Source organism: Monodelphis domestica, chromosome 4 (genome assembly GCF_027887165.1).
Source record: "Monodelphis domestica isolate mMonDom1 chromosome 4, mMonDom1.pri, whole genome shotgun sequence".
NCBI lineage: Eukaryota > Metazoa > Chordata > Mammalia > Didelphimorphia > Didelphidae > Monodelphis > Monodelphis domestica.
In genome coordinates this window covers 369,019,510-369,041,156 of record NC_077230.1, presented here as the reverse complement: position 1 = coordinate 369,041,156, position 21,647 = coordinate 369,019,510, and the positions used below count along the sequence as shown (strand labels likewise).

The following is a 21,647-nucleotide window of genomic DNA, read 5'->3' as shown; positions in this document are numbered from 1 at the left end:
ACCCATAAAATGGAAGCATATAGTGGAGTGGATTAAAAACAAGAATCCTACAGTAAAGGTAAGAATCTGGAGTGGAATCTATCAGGCTTCACCTAAGACAAAGAAGGCAGGAAAGCAATCATGATCTCAGACAAAGCTGAAGGAAAAATAGATCTAAATAAAAAAGAAGGAAGGAAATTACATCTTAATAAAAAGGTACTATAGTCAAAGAAGTAATATCAATATTTATCATATATGCAACAAATTGACATAGCCTTCAAATTTTTAAAGTAACATTTAAATGAATTTCAAGAGGAAATAGTAAAACTACTATTGAGGGGGCTTCAACCTTCCCCTCTCAGAGCTAGATAAATCCAACCAAAAAATAAGAAAGAAATAAAGGAAGTAAATGAAATTTTAGAAGTTAGATTTAATAGATCTTTGGAGAAAATTGAATGAGGATAAAAAGGAATATATTTTCTTTTCAGAAACACATAATACATATGCAAAAATTAACCATATACTACATCATATAAACTTCACAGTGAAATTCAGAAATAGAAATAATAAATGCATCCTTTTCAGATCACAAAGCAATAAAAATTATAATCAATAAAGCTCTATGGAAAGATAAATAATTGGAGACTAAATAAATAATTGGAGACTAAATAATCTAATGTTTAAAAAGGGGGTAGATCAAAGAACAACTTATAGAAACAATAATTTCATTAAAGAGAATAACAAGAGACAACATATCCAAATTCATGAGCTACAGCCAAAGCTGTAATTAGGAAAAATTTATATCTCTTAATCTCTATATCAATAAATTAGAGAAAAAGCAGATCAATGAATTGGATGAGCAACTAGAAAAAGAACAAATTAAGAATCCCCAATGAAAGACTAAGTCGGAAATCCAAAAAAAAATCAAAGGAGAAATTAATAAAATTGAAAGTAATAAACTTATTGAACTAATAAATAAGACTAGGAGTTGGTTTTCTGAAAAAAAAAAACAAATACAGCATATAGAGCACTGGTTAATTTGATTTAAAAAAAGATTAATTCCCTTAATGAATAAGTAGTGTCTATCTAAAACGATCAGCAAGTATCATCTGCAATGGGGACAAGTTAGAAGCCTTTCCAATAAGATCAGGAGTGAAGCAAGGATGTCTATTTTCACCACTTATTTAATATTATACTAGAAATGCCAGCTTTGGCAATAAGAGAAGAAAAATCAAAGGAGTTAAAGTAGGCAATGAGGAAATTAAACTATCACTGTTTGTGAATGATATGATTGATGGTATACTTAGAGAGTCCTAACTAAAAAACCAATTGAAATAACTTTAGCAAAGTTGCAAGATATAAAATAAACCCACATAAATCATCAGCATTTCTATGGAGTACCAACAAAGTCCAGCAGCAAGAGTTATAGAAATTCCATTTAAAATAGTTCTAGACAATGTAAAATATTTAGGAATCTATTTGCCAAGACAAACACAGTTATTATATGAACACAATTACAAAACACTTTTCACACAAAATTAGATCTAAACAATTGGAAAAACTTTAATTCCTCATGAGCTGACTGATCTCTAATATAATAAAAATGACCATTCTACCTAAATTAATTTACTTATTCAGTGCCATATCAATCAAACTAAAATAAATTATTTTATAGTACTAGAAAGAAATAATAAAATCATCTGGAAGAACAAAAAAATCAAGAATATCAAGGGAATTAATAAAAAAAATATGAAGGATGATGACCTAGCAGTACCAGAGCTTATACTTCATTATTAAGCAGTAACCATCAAAACAATCTGCTACTGGCTAAGAAATAGAATGGTGGATCAGTGAAATAGATTAGGGGTAAACGACCTCAGCAATCAAGTGTTCAATAAACCCCCAAATCCCAGCTTTTGGGACAAGAACTCAATATTTGACAAAAACTGAGACACAGTATGGCAGAAATTAAGTATAGCTCAATTTCTCACACTCTATACCAAGTATACCAATATATATAGAGAGTATATACCAAGATTGGTATATACTCTATACCAATCTCTCGTACTCTAACCAAGATAAAGTTAAAATGATCTAGACATAAAGGGTGATGTCATAACTAAATTAGAGGAACATAGGGTAGTTTGCCTATCAGATCTATGGAGAAGGGAAGGATTTATGACCAAACGAGATAGAGAACATTACAAGATGTAAAATGAAGAGCAAAGACTTAGAGGTGGGAAAAGACATGTTGTAGGGATAGTGAGTTGCCAAGTTTAGCTCCATTGTCCATCTTTCCCAACACTTTGTTTTACCTGTCTTTAATGTACTTATACATTGTACTTATGTACATAATGTACTTATACATGTACATATTCATGAGGTAAGGTTGGAAAAGTCATAAGTGTCAAGATTTTGGAGGAGTTTTAACATCAAACTTGGGATTTTGAATTTGACTCCATGAGAACTAGGGAGCCACTGAAGATGTGTGAGTGACATGATCTGGCATTTGTGACAATGCCTGACTAGGAATGAAAGAATTCCTCCAAAGATTCAATAATATTTTTCCTCTCCAAGTTTCAGAGTTCTCTGGCAAGTTCTGCCTGATACACACTGGTTGATAAGTTCAAAAGAAGTCTGGCATTTCATGCAGTCTCTTCCCCTGTTACATTGACTTTCACATTTCTTCAGGTCCCAGCAGCTGTTTCCCACTCAGAATTCTGGCACCGATACTTCTACAGGCTCTACCACTTAGAGCAGGTATGCTCATCCCTCCCTGTGAAGGGTGGTAGGCAGGGTGTTAATGGTAAGGGGAATGGAAGAAGAAGGTTGGAGGAGGGCATCTGGACATATCTTGAACCCTCTGACTGTTTCTTCTTTTTCTCTAGGAAGAGGCCCGGAGGGATGCTCTGAAACAGCGGGCAGAACAAAGTGTTTCAGAGGAACCAGGCTGGGAGGAAGATGAAGGTAAAGAAAGAGGGCCATTTGGTCAAAGGCTCCTCCTTCCATTATCACACAGATTGTTGGGAATTTTGCTGTACTGAGTTTCTGTCATTCATTCATTCATTCATTCATTTATAGATAGACCAACTATGGGAAGTGCAAAGTGCTATACAAATTCTAAATAAGACATGATCCTTGTCCTCAAGGAGCTTACATTTCAATAGGAGACAAATATGTGTGTATATGTATGTATATATGATGAGATATTCCATGGTAAATGTACTGTATTGAGGTACTAAGTTCTCTTTGAAGTTTGAAGACCTGATTTGCTACTGACTACTTGGAGGAGGCTGTATTTGAGTTTGGCTTTAAAGAATGTATAGGAATTCAACAGGTGAAGAAGAGAGGATGGGGGCGTCTTAGGAAGCTCTATAATAGATGCTGCCTCTAATGCCTGCCAAGTCCATGCTGGGTATGTATTAGCCATGTTGAGTCACAATGTTTACCCCCTTCTTTTCCCTTTCCCTTTCCCCTGACAGAGGGACCCTTGGTAACATCTCAGCTGAATATGCAATCCCAAGAAGAGGAAAAAGCTGCTATCTTGTTCCCTGCCCCAACTGCAAAGGGTTGGGCCAGCAGTCCTCAGAGTCCTTCTGAAGAGGGTTTGGGGGTTGTGGCTACACAGTCAGCTGAAGTCACCCCTTCAGAGAGCAGCGAGAGTGTCTCACTTGTGACCCAGGTCGTCAACCCTGCTTTTCCACCTGAAGCTGAAGCACTAATGCAGCCAGCCCCTGCTAAGGACCTCTCCCAAAAGCTTTTGGAAGCAACTTTGGAAGACCCTGTTCCCACAGCTGATACAGGAGAGACAGGCCCACCTCCTGTGGAACGATCCAAACCTTCCACCCCCACTGGTCGTCCAAGCAGCTCTGAACCCAAGCCAGTGATCAGAGTAGAGACTCTGAGAGAGGAGGGACCAACAGACTTACGGGTGTTTGAATTGAACTCGGACAGTGGGAAGTCTACGCCTTCTAACAATGGGAAGAAAGGTGGGTCTTAGAGGCCAGAACCTAGGAGGGAGTTGGAGGAGAGGGGGAAAGGGGAGGTGTTCCTGAAACCTACCGACCTTATCCCCCTTTACTCCAGTCAGTTCTTGGGGACAGATCCCAGGTGCTTCTCTTACTGACTTTTGGCCACTTCTCACTGACCCTGAGCTGGGAGCAGTGATTGGGAGCACTGTGATGGTGGTGTGTTTAAGTGAGGTGAGACACCATTGTAGTGCTGTCATTAAAGGACAAGGTGAATAAAGAAAAGGACTTAGCCAGGAGTCACCAGGTCTCAGGAGTATTCTTCCAGGGCTACAAGTCAGAATTCTTAATCCCCAGGAGCTTCCTGGGTAGCTGAGAAAGTCTCTCTGTCTCTCTCTGTCTCTCTCTGTCTGTCTGTGTCTATCTGTGTGTGTGTGTGTGTGTGTGTGTGTGTGTGTCTCTCTCTCTCTCTCTCTCTCTCACACACACACACATATATTAGTGTATGTAATTGGATGTTAAGGTGCCCTGGACTCTAAATCCCACCATCTGAAGTTCATAGAAGGAAGAGATCACATGGGAGTCAGAATAGTAATAATTTATGTCTCATTCATAATATAAGAATAATTGGGGAAAACTTCCTGGAAGGATGATCCTTGAGTTTCAAGAATAGTCTAATTTGCAGAGATGGGCTGAAGGCATTCTAGGCTGGAGGAACATTCTGAAACAGAAAGGGGAAGGAGCTGCAGGGCTACATGCATGGGGAATGGTGAAGAGAGCCCTTCACCAGCTTGGCTGCTCCTTCTGGTCACTTTTCTTTCTAAAATATGGTGACCAGAACAAAATGTAGAATTACAGATGTGGCTACCCAGGCCAGAGTAAGGGGGCAAAGGCACTATCTGTCCTGAGTTCCTAAAGCTGTGCCTCAATTCACCACACCTGAGATGAGCTGTCTTGGCTACCTTCTTGAAGCTTCATGTCTCCAAGGACCCTCCCAGCTCCAAAGTTCTGGGAGCCTTGACAGACAGTCAGGCGATAAGCATTTTTTCCAGGCACTGTGCTAAGTGGTGGGGATACAATGACAAATGAAAGGGAAAAGGATCCTTGCCTTTGAGGAGCTTACATTCCAGTGAGAGAAGACAACACAACAGGGAGCTAGGGGTGGAGGGAAGGGAAATGGTGACATCTGGCAGAATCAGCAGCACAGTCCTGAGGGGGTTAAGTGTGGCTGGCCTGGGCCCCTTCCCAAATGGTGAGGTGGATGGAGGAGCAGTCAGAGAGAGCCAGATGTTAGAAAGCTTTGAATGCTTGGCCTAGGAACCTGCAGCTTTTGTCAGATGGTGAGCAAAGTACTGGCTTGTTTCTATTGGCATTTGGAGAAGAGTGTTTTGGAGACTGTGTCGGGGAGATTGAAGGAGGAGGAGGAGGATGCTTTCCTGGCTTGAGGTGATGATGAAGGTAGACTGGGCAGCCTGGGAATGGAAAGGAAGAAATGTTCAAATCTAAGATTGTTTTGGAAAGATATGGGCAGGAAGGAGGAGTTGCAGGTGATGCTACCCTGGAGCTATTTGAAATGGCTGGGCTCAGCCTAAGGCTTCTCAGTCCTCAGCATGCTCAAGGAAGCTTCCTTGTTTAGTGGAAAGAGTACTTGGCCTTGCCAGGCTGGGCCACTTACTCGAGGATGTCCCCTTGGGGAAGCCACTTGAGTTTCTTCCTCTACAGAATGGGTGTGAGATCTTCCAGAGATAATTGTCAGGATAAAAATAAGCAGTTTGGTTTCATTGCAACCCTATCTCTGTGTACACAAGATGTGGCAGCCAGGTGGCGCCAGAGTGCACAGATTGATGGACTTGGGGTCAGGAAGACCTGAATTCAGATTTGGCCTCACAAACCCTTACTAGCTGCTGTGACCCTGGATGGATCACCTCTGTCTGCTTCAGTTTCTTCAACTCTAAAATGGAAATAATAATAGCACCAACCTCCCGGGGTGGTTGAGGGTCAAATGAGATAATAATTGTAAAGGAGATAGCGGTGGTAAAGCGCTCAGCACAGTGCCTGATATTTAGTAGACCCTAAAGGAATGTTTGTTCCCTCCCCCTCAAGAGTATGATATTGTTTCCCTCCCTATGACAGAGCCATACTCTAGTGTCTCCCCCCTTCCTGCCTCCCCCCTCCCCCAATATCTCAAGGCTTATAAGATTACTGCCTTTATTACCCTGGTAAATTTTGTGGGTGGTGAGACAATTGGCCATAGAAGAAAAGGCTGGAGATCTGGATCTGAATCCTGACAGCCATTTGCCAGCATTAAGCAAATGAGTTCATTTCTCAGAAGCTCAGTTTCCTTATCTGAAAAACCAGAGTGTTGAAGTTAATGAAGGTTCTATCTAGTCCTGGCCGTGTTGATCCTGTGATGACTTCTTACAATCCTTTCCAATTCTAATGTTCGACAAACATTAAGTAACTTCTGGGTGCAAGGCCTAGTGGATACAAACATGTAAGAATTGAAATAATAATTCTACCCAGATATATATTTTATAAAGTTTATTAGAAAGGGTAGACAATTATTCTTCTAAGTAACCTGACTGTGGTGCCTAGCCTGCAAGTCCCTTCCTCCGCTTCACCTGCCTGCTCTGCTCCCAACTTCTTCCTTCTTTGTTCTCTTCTCGCTTCTCCCTTCCTCCAGCCCAAAGCCTTGACTTTTATTGATGTTACAGCATGTACACAGACGCAAAACCTGGCTCAATTGTGTTATGTCAGGAATGTTTGATGGACAGGTCAAGCTACTCAGGAGGGAGAGGGGTTGAACTTCCTTGACACACATAGCAAACACCAGCCTAACTCTTAAGGAACCTGTAGTCTGATAAGGGGAAAGGGCAAGTCCCCAAGTGACTGATAGAAAGGAATGGAACTAGAGATCAAAGCAGAGTGCAAGAAGAAGCTAGTTAAGGGAGGGAGACTGTCTTCACCTTTGAGTGGGGAGAGAGATGGCATTAGAGCTGAGCCTTGAAGGGAAGATAGAGGACAACCTATGGGAGGCATAGGAACAGATAGATTGATGGGAGATGATGGAAACAATAAGAATGGGGGCAGCAGGAAAAAGCAGGTTTGGCTGGAACACAAGAGTGTACCAAGGGGTGAGAAAACTGGACAGGAAAGAAGGAGCCACTTCTTAGGGAATTTTGAAGATTTATTAGGAGTTTAGGCTTTGTTCAGCTGATAACTAGAACCAAACCAAAAGTAAGGACCTGAATGGGGTTGATGGATTTGGAAGATTCCTCTGCAGCAATGAGATAGATTGGAGGAAGGGCAGAGACTCTGTGTATGTGTGTGTGTGTGTGTTGTTTTCCCATTATTTTCCTAAATACAAAACCTTTTCTGTCAGCAAAAACTCATTTCTCACTTCCTCCTACCCATCAATTCACTTCAGCCCTTTCCTTCCCTGTGCCTTGTCATCATCTACCATTATCTTTCATGACACCTACTGGAATCTCTATTCTCTCACTGGAAAATACCTTTCCTCCAAGATCTTTTTCTCTCATACAATTTCTATCTTAAAGTTATACAAAGCTGGTTCCTTTCAGAAGACACCAAATTCTTCACCACCCTCAGTAGTATAGTTGCTTCTTCTCTTAAGTGTGCCTAAAAAGAGAGAACTGTGACACAGTTGTGGTCTTAGAGTGGTCCTGTACCAATTTGTTGACATGATGTGCCAAATTTGTTACATAATTGTAACTTGGTCCTCACTGCTCTTTGACAATCTACTTGACCTTCCTTGATTCACTCACTCCCCACGGTGGATTCCCCAAACCTTTTATTCTCCTCTTAAGACCCTCATGTAGCCCATCATTTTTCTTCTCTGCAAGTCTCAACTCCTGTTTTTTCTGCAACCCAGTCTGCTTTTCAGTACTAATTTGTCATTTCTTCCCTTCACGGACTACTCGAGCCAGACAAACCTACTTGCTGTTCCCCAGACTTAACTCTGACCTCCATTTCCTTCTCATACCTAAAAATATCTTCCTGTCTCACCTCTGCCTCTTAAAATTTTTAGCCCCTTTTCAGGGTTCAGCTCAGGTGCCTACTCTTCCTCAGAGCCTTTTTGCTTAGCTATTAGTCCTCTCTCCCCTCCTCAAATGGTTGCATATTTACTTAAGTCAGTTGTCATTTCTCTTGCAGTATAAAGTAAACTCTTTGAGGGCAAGAGCTGCTCTTCATTTGTCTTTGTATCTCTTGCCTAGAACAGGAACTGGCGAAACAGTAGGCCAATGCTTATCATCAAATTGAATTGCCTCCCCTGTAAACTGCTTCTTGTTTCCTACTATAGACCTCAGAACCCCTCAGCCTTATTCTGTTCTCTTCTCTTTCTGCATTTCATCCAAGGCTAGTACTTGTGCCTTTGATCCAGTTTTCTCCTGTTTCCTTTGACAACTTACCCCGATAAGTGAGCCTCTCATCTTTAATCTCTCCCTATGTACTGATTCTTTTGGCTACAAACCTGTCTAGGTCTCTTCCATCCATTCAGAATCATTTACTCCTGTGAGATGGTCTTTTCAGAGGAAAATACCTTCTATACTTGTAGCCACTTTCTCATCCTTTTTTACCCCCTGCAATCTGGCCTCCAACCCAGTTCCTCAACTAAAACTGCTCTCTCCAAGGTTACCAATGGATCATCTTGATTACTGAATATAGTGACCTTTTCTCAGCTGTTCTTCTATTTATCTTTGGTATATCACACGATAGCAGATGTTTATTAAATACTGACCATATGTCAGGTACTGGGCTAAGCACTGGGGATACAGAGAAAGACAAAAACTGTCCCTCCCCTCCAGGAGTTCATATTCCTAAAGAGGGAGTCAATACATAAATGGCAAGGTATATATTTGAATATATGAAAGGCATTAATTATTAGCCAGCTTTTCTATAGTACTTGAAGATGTGCAGAGTGCTTTACAGATGTTATCTCATTTGATCTTCAAAATAAATCTGGGAGGAAGGTGGTGTTATTAGCTCCGTTTTACAGCATTTCTGAACCTGAGAAAGGTTGATATCTTGTCCAAGGTCACACAACTAATAAGCATCTGAAGTAGGATTTTGCCCTGAGTCTTCCTGACTCCACAGCCCAGTACTTTATCCACTTTACCATTAGTAGCAAAGTCCATTACATTGGATTGTTCTACAATGTTTCACTTTCTGTGTACAATTTTCTCCTGGTTCTGCTCATTTCACTCTGCATCAGTTCTTCCAGTTCACATAGAATTCCTCCAGTTCATTATTCCTTTGAACACAATAGTATTCCATCACCAACAGATACCACAATTTGTTCAGCCTTTCCCCAATCAAAAGAACCCCCTCCCCTTTTTTTCCAATTTTCCGCCAACACAGCATGGCTATAAATATTTTTGTACAAACATTTTTCCTTATTATCTCTTTGGGGCACAAACCCAGCAGTGCTATGGCTGGATCAAAGGGCAGACAGTCTTTTAGCGCCCTTTGGGCATAGTTCCAAATTGCCCTCCAGAATGATTGGATCAATTCATAAGTCCACCAGCAATGCGTTAGCAGGACCTCCCACTTCTGAGCCTGGCTCTTAATCCACTGAGCTACCCAGTTGTCCCTGAAAATGACATTTTTGAGAAACAGCAAGAAGGCCTGTTTGGCTGGATTGTAGAGTATATAGAAGGAAATAAAAGTCTTAAGAGAAGAAAAGTGGGAAGGGGCTTTTAAATGCCAAACAGAAGATTGCATCTTGGAGGTAATAGGGAGTCACTGGAGTTTACTGAGTGACATGGTCAGCCTTTTATATTTTTTTCTTATTATTTTAGCTTTATACTTTAAAAAAATCATTCTTGAAGCTGAGTGGTGGATAGTTTGGAGTGAGGAGAGACTTGAGAAAGGGAAATGAATTAGAAGGCTATTGTAATAATTAATCCAGGAAAAAGATGAAGGCCTGAGCTAGTGTGAAGACTGTTAGTAGAGAGAAGGGGGGAAGGGGAGCCCAAACAGCTGGATAGCTCAATGGATTGAGAGCCAGACCTAGAGATGGGAGGTCCTGGGTTTAAATCTGGCCTCAGACACTTCCCACCTGTGTGACCCTGGGCAAGTAAAAGTCCCTTAACCCCCCATTGCCTAGCTCTTACACACTCTTCTGCCTTGGAACCATACATAGCATTGATTCCAAGACTGAAGGTAAGGGTTCAAAATTTTTTTTTAAAAGAGAGAGAGAAGGGTGGGGTTGTGAAGATAGAATGATAAGAATTCTATTTTTGGCCATGTTGAGTTTGAGATGCTTACTGGATATACAGTTTGAGTTGTCCAAGAAGTTTCATGCAAGACCCTCTCTAGAATAGCTCAAGAGAGAGCAGTGTCACAGTCACCCTCTTCTAGATTTTCTCTTCCATTGCCTTTTGTAGCATTATTTCTCTTTGTTTTTGAGCAATCCTTGTTTTTCTTTAATGGCCCATCGTTCATCTCCTACCAGCCAGTCATGGATGTTCCTCAAGGTTGTATCCTGGGCTCTCTTATCTCTCTCCTTCCCTTCTCTTACTGACTTTAATTATCTCCATTGGACTTCATCATCATCTCTATACAGATGACTCCCAAATCCAGCCATACTGATTCACTTTGTAGAACTGTAGCCCCATATCACCTGCTAGACATTTCCTTCATGACCAACTAGTATTTCAACCTCGGTATGTCCAAAACAGGACTCATCTTCCCCTACTAAGCCTGTGTGCCTCCAAAACTTCCATTTTGCTTTTCCAGACAGTACCATCCTTCTAGTCATCTATCCTGGGAGTCATCCTTAACATCTTGTTTCCCTTCACTCCCTCTATCCATTCATTTGCCAAGTCTTCCATGGGTAGCTCAGTGGATTAAGAGCCAGGCTCAGAAGTGGGAGTTCCTGGGTTCAAACTTGGGCTTAGGCACTTCCTAGCTGTGTGACCCTGGGCAAGTCACTTACCCCCCATTGCCTAGCCCTTACCTCTCTTCTGCCTTGGAACCAACACAATACTGATTCTAAGGTGAAAGGTAAGGGTTAAAAAGAAAGAAAAAAAGTTATATTCCTTCTCTTGAACCCTTCCTCAGTACTTCCCTTGTACAATCAAATGGTAGACCATATAAAGTGCTTTGAAAATCTTAAAGTATTATGTAGATGCTAACTGTTATTATATTACAATGATTGGTTTGGGTCTATCACTCCAGGCCCAAATGTTCCCAGGGTCTGATCACACATTTCCGACTGTGCTAGGCAGGTTTGTTTAAGCTGGAGAAGAGAAAGCTATGGTAAGATAGAAGTATCTAAAGGAATTTCATGAGGAAGAGGGTTGAAACTTGTCCTGTTCGATCCCAGAAACCAGAACCAGTTGCGAATGAAGGAAATTGGGTTGAGGCAAATTTTAGTCCAGTGTAAAGACCTGGGGGGAGGTATCCAAAGTGAGATCACGAGATTCCCGTCATTATCCCTTGTTAGAGATATTTACTTGGAGGGCTTCTGATCAGGTATGTATTGGACTCAATTGCACTCATATGTCCCTTCCACCTCTGACTAAATGGGCTCTAAGGTCCCTTTTTTTGCCCCATATTTGTGATCCCAAGATTCCCCTTGCATCTTGCATAGGACTGAGTGAGAATGTAGAGTGAGTGATCTTAAATATCTGGTGCTTGGTATTTAGAATTGGAAGGCAGCTTAGAGATCATGTTGTTGATCAGACATAATAATCAGACATTATATGATGTCTCTTCCCCCAATAGGGGGCCAGAAAGAATAATATTGATAATAACTGTCATTTATATAGCACTCTGAAGTTCACAAAAGGTTTTGCATCTCATTTGAGTCTCAACCATGTTGTGAGATAAGTACTACAAATATGATCATTCCCCTTTCCAAGACCAGGAAATGGGCTGAGACAAATTGTGTGACTTACCCAAGGTCACACAGCTATTACCTGAGTGGAATTCAGACCCAGATCCTCCTAACTCCAAACTTAGTGTACTAATCACTATGTTAGTTTCCTCTTAAAAACCCAGAACCCTTATTCTAGGGATGGAAAGGGGAGTTGTGGCACAACAGCTGGGAGTGAGCATTCTTGGCTGCTAAATTGGAGCAAAGGGTACATTCATCCCTCCCCTGAGATTTCACAGCTTCCTGGAAGTCTCTAGTCTGAAGGGATCAGTTCTGGGAAATGGAGACATTTGTGTTCTGGGGTCACTACAGCATGATTGAGATGTGATCTAGCCCTAAATTTTCTCTTTGCCTTTGGTTTGGTTCTAGGTTCCAGTACTGATATCAGCGAAGACTGGGAAAAGGACTTTGACCTGGACATGACTGAGGAGGAGGTGCAGCTGGCATTGTCCAAAGCTGATGGATCTGGAGAGGTGAGGCTGTGTAAGCTAGGGAGGGCCCAACCCAACTCTTCCCTCCTCTCCCCTCCCTGCCCATAGACCTGACTCTCCCAGGCTTGCAGGCACTGAAGACATTTCCTTATCCATCACTAGGAAGGCAGCAAGAGAGTCGAGGGCCAGCAGTGAGCCAGCCCCTCCCCTGAGGCCAGCCCCCTCCTCTCGACAGGGGGATCATTCACCCTTGGTTCATTCAGGGGGCCTGCCACGGAGCTTTCCCTTTCTCATCCCAGAGAAGTGAATATATTTGAGTTGGGAGATCAGTAACAAGGCAAAGGGTGATCCCTCAGGGGGTGCTGCATGGCAAATGCACTCGAGGGATTCAAGAAGGGGCAGGAAAAGTCAGTCGAGACAGAGGGTCGAGGGCAGCTCTGTGCCACCCAGACTGCCAATGAGAACAACACAGCCCTTTCTTGCCTGGGTGGTTTAGGACTGGGTTTGAATTGAAAAAGTCAATGCAAATGTCTGTTCTTTGTTTTGTTCCCCACTCCCATTTGCAGCTGGAAGATGTGGAGTGGGAAGACTGGGAATGAGGTGGGAGGGCTTGGAGAGGACACTCCTCCACACCACACGGCTCCCACCTCCCTCCTCAGCCCTGTCCTGGATGGCCCCCTGGACATTCCTCCAGCCACCTGATGCTGTCTGTTCCATCTTCAGAGTCCAACACGTGCCCCTCTCCAGGAGGGACCTCTCTGAGGCCAGACAGTCATGTGACCTGTGCCAATTCTAGGCTGGGGGGGAGGGGAATCCCACCACCACTACCACCACCACTTTAGAAGAGCCCAGATTTCTCTGCTGTAAATCCACTGCCCCCAGGCAGTACCCACAGTGGCCTCTTGTCCTCTGCCTGCTTGTGTGGAAGCTAAATCTACAGACCACTTTAGAGCCCCGGTGGAGCCCTTTGCTCACCTGCTGTCCCCTCCACGGCCTGTCTCCCTACCAGGATCAAGGCTCCAAAAAAGGAGGGGCTGACTTCAGAAAGCCCCTTTCCTGCCTTAGGTCCGTTTCCATCTTTTCCCTGAGCATCTGCTTTCCCTTCCCCAGGTCTTTCCCCACCCTACCATAGGTGGCCTTCTTTGTCTGACTCTACTGGCTGGGGCAGTGAAGGGGCGGTGGGGAAAGGTGACGGGTTCACTTGTCTTCGGGGGAATGTTCCCCAAGGAAAGGCTGTTCATTTGGAGGAAATGCCCACATCTTAGGGGACTCCTCTCCCTTTACCAGGCCTTTTCTCTCTATTCATGAGGCCCAAGTGATCTCTGTCTTTCAGATTCTAAGTGGGGACTATCCTAGTATTGATTGGAGACCAAATGCTGCCCACCGTCACCACATCCCTGGTATTTCAGAACCCCCCTCTCTCCCAGTGCCTCTTCACAGCACCTGCTTCTCCAACACTCAAGGAGCTGAGCTACTCCCAGCTGAGCTTTTCAGTCTGAGGACATGCTCTCCTTGCATTTCTTGCTCTGCTCTCACCTCCCTGAGCCAGGGGGAGCCACTTCAAGCTCTTATTCCTTGGCGGGGTGAGGGATGGACCTTCTGCAGCCCTTTTCCTTGGACTCTAAGAAACACACCATGTGGAATATAACCTCTTCACAAACAGGATTGAAGGTACAGTCACAGCCCCCGAGAACCCTTTTACAGCCTTCCTTGGGTAAGCCATGAGTTTCTTCTAAAGACACCCCATTGCTCCTCCTTGGGCCATGTTGTAGAGCAAGTAGGCACACCTGCCCATGCTCATCTACACTCACCTCCTGACATCATTTGGCTAGCGTGAATTTTCCCCCCTGGCCTTAAGGGCCCCTGGTTCTGGGGAGACAGTGGCTTCTGTCTTCATTCTCTCTTAGCCCCCTTCTCTGGGTGGGGAGGGGCACCCTCAAGCTGCTTCCCACTGCTGCTCTGTGGACTCACAGACAGAAGCTGGTGTGTTTGACAACCAAGGTCATGGGAAAAGGGGAGGGAGAATGGCCAATCAGTCACATTCATCAAGAAAGTCAAGTTGGGGAAAATGCTGAATCTTTCTCTGGGGCTGGGAGGGTGGGGGGTTTTCTCTTTGTAATCTGTTTAGTTTAACCTTTTTGGTTGTTTGTGCAATATTATATATTTTAAATTATAATGCATCTCCCCAGAGCATTTTGTAGCTGTAAAAAATGAAAAAAAAAAAGATTCTAACAGCTGTTAGTTTTGTAATTTAAAAACCCCACAAAGAAACTTTGTCCTGAACCTTTTGCAGACATGCAGTTAACAGCAATTAAAGACATTCGACATTAGCCAGAGGCGTCTGGGGCTTTGTTCTTGTCACCCTTAGAGGTCATGGTTGGGGGAGGCATCTTGGCCTGCCCTGGACTGCAGTACCTTTGGTATGGGCCCAGCCCTGGAGCAGCATTCCATGGTGGCCAGTGGTTGGAGCAGAGCCCCTCTCACCCCTGGCACTCAGTTTGGGGGCTAAGAGAAAGGAACTGCTGCAAGCTAGGACCCTGGTCGGGGACCCTGCAACAAAGGGGACAGTGGCCTGCCAGGGTCTGTTCAACACATACTGCCCAAGAGGCAGGCACCTGGCCCTCGATGAGATAAGGAGTCAAGAGGCCTTTTCTGCATTATTCCCAATGCTTCTGCTTTTATTTGGAAAGGAAGTTGCAACAACGGCGTAGATCCAATAGTTCTGGTAATTTTTCTCCTCCTCCTCCTCCTCCCCCAGGTGTGTGCTTCTGGGGTCTATTTTATTTACTTTAGTTAAACACCTGTTGTATAAAAATCACATCGGGCATGATAAATGGGAGATCTGAATGAAGCCCTTGGTTCCACGAAGGTCTTTTAAGGGAAAAGAGAAAAGGGGGGTGGGGATGGGTTTTATAGGATAAGCAAACGTAAAGTGTAAAATATATATCACCATTTTAGAAGCAGACTTTGGGTTTTCTTTCTCCCCTGCTTTATTGGGGAGGACTTGCTATTGCTTTTATCAAGTGTTTGCTAGCCATGGATGCCAACTAACTTCTTCGATTGAAGGCCGGAGGATCATGTCTGGTTCTAGGAGCCTCTTGAGCAGGTCCTGGCATTCAGCCGAGATGCCCAGGTGCCCAGGGAAGGACACCCCCTTCTGCTGCTGCCACAGCATCTTGGGGATGTCCGTGTCATCAAAGGGCAGGCTGGCGCACAGCATGACATAGAGGACCACGCCCATGCTCCAGACATCGCCCTTCTTGCTGTCATGGGGGATGCCCTGCAGCACCTCCGGGGCAGCGTAGGCTGTGCTGCCACAGAAGGTCTGGCTCAGCTCCCGCCGTGTCTTGGGCAGTACCTTGGCAAAGCCGAAGTCGGTCAGCTTCAGGTTGTAGCCCTGCAGCAGGGCGTTCTCACACTTCAGGTCGCGGTGGGCCACGCCACAGCCGTGGCAGTAGCGGATGGCCTCCACCAGCTGGCGGAAGAGGGCCTTGGCCCGGCTCTCGGGCAGAGGCCCACCGTGCAGCACGCAGTCAAAGACATCTCCCCCCTCGGCCAGCTCCATCACCAAGTAGGTCTTACCGTCGGCTGACTCCAGCATCTCGTACACCTGGATGATGTTCTTGTGATCCAGGCTGCGGACGATCTGGAGCTCGCGCGGCAGGAACCTCTGGATAAATTCTGTGGGGAAGGAGAGAGAATAGTGAGGGCATGCCAGGGATGGGATGATGGCACGCACAGGACACAGAAATGTAACCTTGCTGTCTCCCTCACTCCGGACTGCTTGCTTACAAATAGACTCTCTTCACGGCCAGTCTTCCCCTGGTTCTTGCGCTTTATGCTTTCCAAAGCCCTCTCTCATGTTCAGGCTTTGTTATCTCTCCTAACATCAGTGGGTAGGACAAGCAGGAGTGCCTCAAATTGCTTAATCTGCAAAATGGGAGCTTTGCAGCTCTTAATAGGAAACCAGCATGGTGCAGAGAGCAGGGCATCAGGCCCAACTCTGCCCAATCAGACTACTTCACCTCCCCATGGTAAAATCTAGGGCATCTGGGCCAGCAGGAACCATCTCTTCTGAGTCCCTGCACTTCCTACCTTACCAGTTGTTAGGCTGATCAGCCTGGAGGGAGCGTGGCCCTGAAAAGCACTTTAGAACCGGCCCTGCAAGGCCCTATACAAATGTAACGTGGTGGCATTAGCCCAGTTTTGCCGACGGGAAACTAAAGGAGACAGTTGACTCAACTCGAGGTCACACACGTTTATCGTTTATCATAGCTTCAGGAGCATGGGCTCAGCCCTGCTCTTCCCTTACACTGTCCTCACCCTCCCTCGCGTTTATTGCCAGCTGGGCGCCGGCACCTCTGCTTCTCGGGCCTTTAGAGCACAGGGCTCCTTGGCCAGGAGCTCCACACACCCAACGGGATGTACTAAGGGCTGAGAGGAGTTGCCACTTTGGAAGGGCAAGTTACAATGTTCCGTAACCCCGGAGCCTGGGGCCAACGTGTGCGTGGGCAGAAGAGCCGTACAAAGGGAGCCAGGCCCCGCCCATGCTGCCCGCATCCAACACTGGGCACTTCTTTTCTCCTCCCCCGGCAGGAAGCTGCGGTTCAAGGCCCCTTTGCCTTTTCGTCCGGGCTGAAGGATCCGACTGCAGACCCCACCCCCACCCGTCTCCTGCCCTCCAATGGGAGTCCTCTGACCAGCGCGGGACTGAGGGAGAGAAGGCCTTTTCTCACCTTCTGGCCCTCCCATCTTGTCTATAATTTTAACTGCCACTTTTCTTTGATGTTTTTTGGAAAATGCTTCCTTCACTTTTGAATAGGTCCCTTCCCCAATGGTCTTGCCCAGCTGGTATCCATTGGAGAGCAGAAAGTCCTCCATGCTGTCTCTCCTCCTTCCTTCCTTCCCCGTCACCGCCTCAGCTCATCCTGCCTCTGCGAGGCAGCGCTACTCCACCATCGCCTTCGGCCCGCGCCTCTCCCCCCCAGGACTTCATCCGCAGCCGCCCCCAGCGCTAGAACATTCTCCGTCTGGACACAGCCGCGGGTGGGGGAGGGGGCGGGGGCCGGACATTTTTAAGGTCGGGTCCCGATTATGATGTAAACTGATGTGGCACAAGTGACCCGGGGGTGGGGGGGTGCTGCCCCGGCTACCAAAATGGGCAGTGTCCCCCTCCCCCGCCCCCTCGGGCCGGGCCCGCATTGTCACCATCGCCCGGCCAGCGGAGAGCTGCGGCTGGGCCAGCCCGAGCCTCGGTGGGCGCCTGCAAGGACAAGATCGCGGGCTGCCGCCGTCCAGCCGGGGCCCCGAAGCTGAGCGGAGTTCATCCGCGCCGAGCCGTGCAGTGGGAACGCCTATGCCCGACCTAGAGGCCGCTCCGCGCCCCCGCAGTGTGCACAGTCCCGGGCCGGCTGCCCCCGGGGCCTTGCGTCCCTGCCGCCACGACCCGCCGCGGCCCGACCGAAGTGGCGGCCCGACCCCCGCCGTCTCGTCCGAGCAGTGAGGGTTCCCCGAGGGGAGGAACGGGCCCGGGGCGGGCCGTGGCCCCCGGCTACTGTGAGGTCAGCGCGCCCGCCCCGTGGGTCACAATGCAGCCTGCGCCCTCGACGGCCCGTCCCCGCCGCGCGCCCCGCCCCGCCGCACCAGACACCTGCCCGGCTACCCCTGGACCAGAGCGTCCTCCTGCGGCCAGGGCTCGGGCAGCTGTTTCCCGCCTGGGACCGGCTCCGGCCTCCGGCAGGTGAGAATCCCGGAGCTGGGTGGGCGGGGACGGGCGCGGAAGGGCGTGGGGTAGCGGGCTGAGGGCCCGGGCTAGGGCTGAGCACAGCGTTGCTCCCCGCAGAGCTTCCCGGGGCCCGGACATGAGCGCCCAGGAGCCCCCGCAAGGTCGGAGATTTCCCATTGAGGCCGGAGACTCCCCCGGCCTGGCCGCAGCCCCCGAGCCCCAGGACAGCACGGAGCCCGTAGCTACGGAGCACACCCCGGTCAGGTGAGGGATGGAGAGGAACAACGGTCTGAGCCCCAGGATGGCCACTGGTCCGGCCCTGGTCCGACTTCTCTTCCTCCTTGGCTCCCCACCCCCCACCCCATCCCCGTGCCCATCAACGCGTAGAACTTAAGAGCTGGAGGGGAAGGGAGCATCATTTCGGGCCACCCATCCCTACGCTGACAGAGGTGAAAAGTGAGGCCCAGGGAAGGGAAAGGCATAGGATAGGGATTTGAACTTGTATCTTCTGACTCCAAAGGCAGCCCTTCTTGACTCATTTTCAGAGGTTCCAATCTCTAACTTCCACGCCTCCCACCTCTCTCACCCCCTGCAGGCCGCTGCGACGCTGCCCTGGCTGCCACTGCCTGACGCTGCTGCACGTGCCCATCGACGTCTACCTGGCAATGGGCGGAAGCCCCCGGGCCCGCGCTACCTGAGTGCGCCTGCGCGGCGGCTCCGAGGGGGCCGGGCGGGGGCGGAGCCGGCCGCGGGGACACCGCGCTGAGGTCGCGCGCGCCGAGCACGAGACAATGATGCACATTTTAAAATAAAAGAATGATGCACATTTTAATAAAAGCACAGCTTAAACTGTTCTTTCCATTCCGGGCTGGCAGCGTATGTGTGTCTGTCTGTCTGTCTGTCCTTCAGTCTGGCTGCCCGCTCCTCAAACTGAATTTAATGCAACCAGCGTTTGGTGAGGCGGGGCTTTGTGCCCAGCTTCAGGGATGTGGAGATGAGCGGGTGACGCTCTCCCTGAAGGAGCTACTGCTCAAGGGGCTCAGGGGGCTGGGGCCTATGCCCGGGTGGGCCCAAGATAAATAAGTAAATCCCAAGTGGAGGGGAGAGCCCTGGCAATGAGGGGTGCTTATCAGGGCAGGCTTCCAGGCAGTGGTGGCACCACTGACACTCCCTCTGCCCAGAAAAGGTGGACTCATCGCGTTATGGGGAGGGGCTCCCCTTCGGGGGTCCCACCAGGACAAAATTATTGTCACAGTAACGTTGAAACTTAATTTTAGTGAGAAATGTGACCTCCAAGAAAGCCGAGGTGGAGGAAGGGCCCTCACTCTTTAAGGGATGTAATGGGGTCCTGAGGCCCCCCAAAATTTTAGGACTTCTGCCTTGGGAGAAAGAAGGAAGGGGCCCGGACAAATTCATGGACAGGGAGAGACCTAATGCTTGGAGGAGTGAGCGGGGCAAATAACAGCCCCATAGGACATAAAGCAGAAAAAGGAGATGCAAGGCTTTTCTCCTTCCCCTTTTCTCTTATTTATCTCCATTGCTTCTAGTTTTCCTTCCCACCCCTCTTGGTCTCAGTTTCTGCTCCTGTCAAATGAGACCTCTAAGACCCCCCCTCCAAGCCTTGTGCTCTCCCCTTCCCTCCCTCCCTCCTTCCTTTCCACCTAGTTCTCTGTGGCTCTCGGGGTCCAGATCTCTGGGCTGACTCAGACCCAGGAAAGGAGGATGACCTACTCAGGGGTTGGGAGCTGGAGGGGACTTCAAAGGTTATCTAACCCAACCTCAGTCTGAAGAGAAGAGCCAGGAGGACCATGATCTGGATCTTCAAGCTCCGGAAGGACTCCGGGGAAGAAAAAGAGAGCCGGAAGGGCAAGAGGGAAGAAATCTGGGGGAAATTCTAGGTTTGGGCCTCTTGAAGCCTAAATTGGGCCTCAGCTCTTCGAACAGTATTTTTGGACAGGGTTGAAAGGAGACTGAAACCTCCAAACTATAGGCCTGATAGAACCCAATTTTGATTTTAGTAGAATTCTAGTAGGATGCAGCAAAGCACTGAGCTTGGAACCAGGAAAGCTCATCTTTCATAGTTCAAATCTGGCCTCAGACACGGCGAACCCTGGACAAGTCACTGAACTCTGCCTCAGTTTCCTCCTCTGTAAAATGAGCTGGAGAAGAAAATGCAAACCAGGCCCGAATCTCTGCCAAGAAAACCCCAAATGGGGTCACAAAGAGTCAGGCATGACCGAAACAAAATTCTAGAAGCTTTTCAACTAGAAAGGGAAGTGGTCAGGCATGACAGCGCCCGATGGTGGCCACACTACCCTAATTTCCCTTTTTTTTGACCAGGCTATTGGGCCAGTAGGATCAGACAGCATTTGGCCAATTTCTGGTGGACTAGAGGGTAATGTGATTAGGTCCCTTTGGACCTGGTTGAAAAGCTAGATACTAAAGGTAGTCATTGATGATTTGACTTCGAACCGTCTTGGCTGAATTGGGAAGGGATCCCTGGCACCCCCTGGATAGTTTAATGACCCAAATAAAGGCACATCTCCTGCTTATCCCATTTTCAGAGAACACAAAATGACCCGCTGGATAAGAGCCGTGATCCAAAAATATATGGACAGCCTGGAACACTGGGCAGTCCTATTTGTTGCATCAAAAGATGAAGGGTATACATTGAGAGAAGAACCTAAGTTTTTCATGTAAAGCAATGGAACTAAGGACATCGAGGTGGCGCAGTGGATAGATCCACTAAATCCACTGGATCCAATAAATCTGGTCTCAGATACGTATTAGCTGGGTGACCCTGGACAAGTCACTTTAACCCTATTTGCCACAATTCCCTAATCTGTAAAATGACTTGGAAAAGAAAATGGCAAACCACTCTAGAATCTTTGTCAAGAAAATCCCAAATAGAATTCATGAAGAATCAGAAACAACTAAAACAATAAAAAACATTATTTTCATTTTTAATATAATTTTATTTATTTTTTTAAAAATGATTTTTTCATGATTATGATACATATTGTCTCCTTCTCCTCTTCCCTTCCCCCTCCTGGAGCTGACAAGCAATTCCACTGGATTCTACGTGTGTTATCACTCAAAACCTATTTCCATATTATTCATTTGGCAAAAAACTTTTCTTAAAATGGGCAGCTGGATGGCTCGGTGGATAGAGAACCAAGCCTGGGTTCAAATCTGGCCTCAGATACTTCCTAGCTGTGTGACCCTGGGCAAGTCACTTAACCCCCTTTGTCTAGCCCTACCACTCTTCTGCCTTGGAGCCAATATATTTATTCATTCTAAGACAGAAGGTAAAGGTTTAAAAAAAAGAATGAGACATATCTTCAGACATAATCAATATGTAAATTTGTTCTAGACTATACTTTTTGTATATACCTGTGTGACCCTGGGCAAGTCACTTAACCCCTAATGCCTAGCCCTTACTGCTCTTCTGCCTTGGAACTGATACACAGTATTGACTCTAAGATGGAAGGTGAGGGCTTAAAAAACAATAATAATAATGGTAAGGGTAGTCAATGAAATGAATGCAAAGTTCTCCACTTGGCTTCATAAAGTCAAGTAATGATAACAGTAAGAGCTAAAGTCTGTTTAATACTTTAAAGTTTACAAGGTTCTTTAGACCTCTT

The 21,647-nt window shown here is 46.7% G+C and overlaps 3 protein-coding genes across 8 annotated transcripts in view; 2 read left to right on the top strand and 1 right to left on the bottom strand.

Annotated features, from left to right (window-relative positions):
* BSDC1 (BSD domain containing 1) overlaps positions 1-14,608 on the top strand; it is a 66,223-nt gene extending 51,615 nt beyond the window's left edge. For all 6 annotated transcript variants that reach the window (XM_016422525.2, XM_007492887.3, XM_007492888.3 and 3 more), the window contains exons 7-11: positions 2,671-2,739; positions 2,868-2,946; positions 3,462-3,968; positions 12,217-12,320; positions 12,845-14,608. In XM_016422525.2, the coding sequence (XP_016278011.2) occupies positions 2,671-2,739; positions 2,868-2,946; positions 3,462-3,968; positions 12,217-12,320; positions 12,845-12,877 (792 nt within the window). In that variant the 3' untranslated portion in view covers positions 12,878-14,608. The remainder of the gene's footprint in view (positions 1-2,670; positions 2,740-2,867; positions 2,947-3,461; positions 3,969-12,216; positions 12,321-12,844) is intronic.
* A 636-nt stretch (positions 14,609-15,244) lies between these two features.
* On the bottom strand, positions 15,245-17,336 carry TSSK3 (testis specific serine kinase 3). Its single transcript, XM_001366284.4, has 2 exons — positions 17,015-17,336; positions 15,245-15,959 (listed from the first exon to the last, which is right to left on the bottom strand). Exons 1-2 carry the CDS (start codon positions 17,157-17,159, stop codon positions 15,298-15,300), a joined length of 807 nt encoding a protein of 268 aa, XP_001366321.1. The 5' UTR covers positions 17,160-17,336; the 3' UTR covers positions 15,245-15,297.
* A 147-nt stretch (positions 17,337-17,483) lies between these two features.
* Positions 17,484-18,840, top strand: FAM229A (family with sequence similarity 229 member A). The gene is made up of 3 exons (XM_003341156.4): positions 17,484-18,018; positions 18,121-18,267; positions 18,599-18,840. Exons 1-3 carry the CDS (start codon positions 17,867-17,869, stop codon positions 18,699-18,701), a joined length of 402 nt encoding a protein of 133 aa, XP_003341204.1. The 5' UTR covers positions 17,484-17,866; the 3' UTR covers positions 18,702-18,840.
* Positions 18,841-21,647: the final 2,807 nt, after the last annotated feature.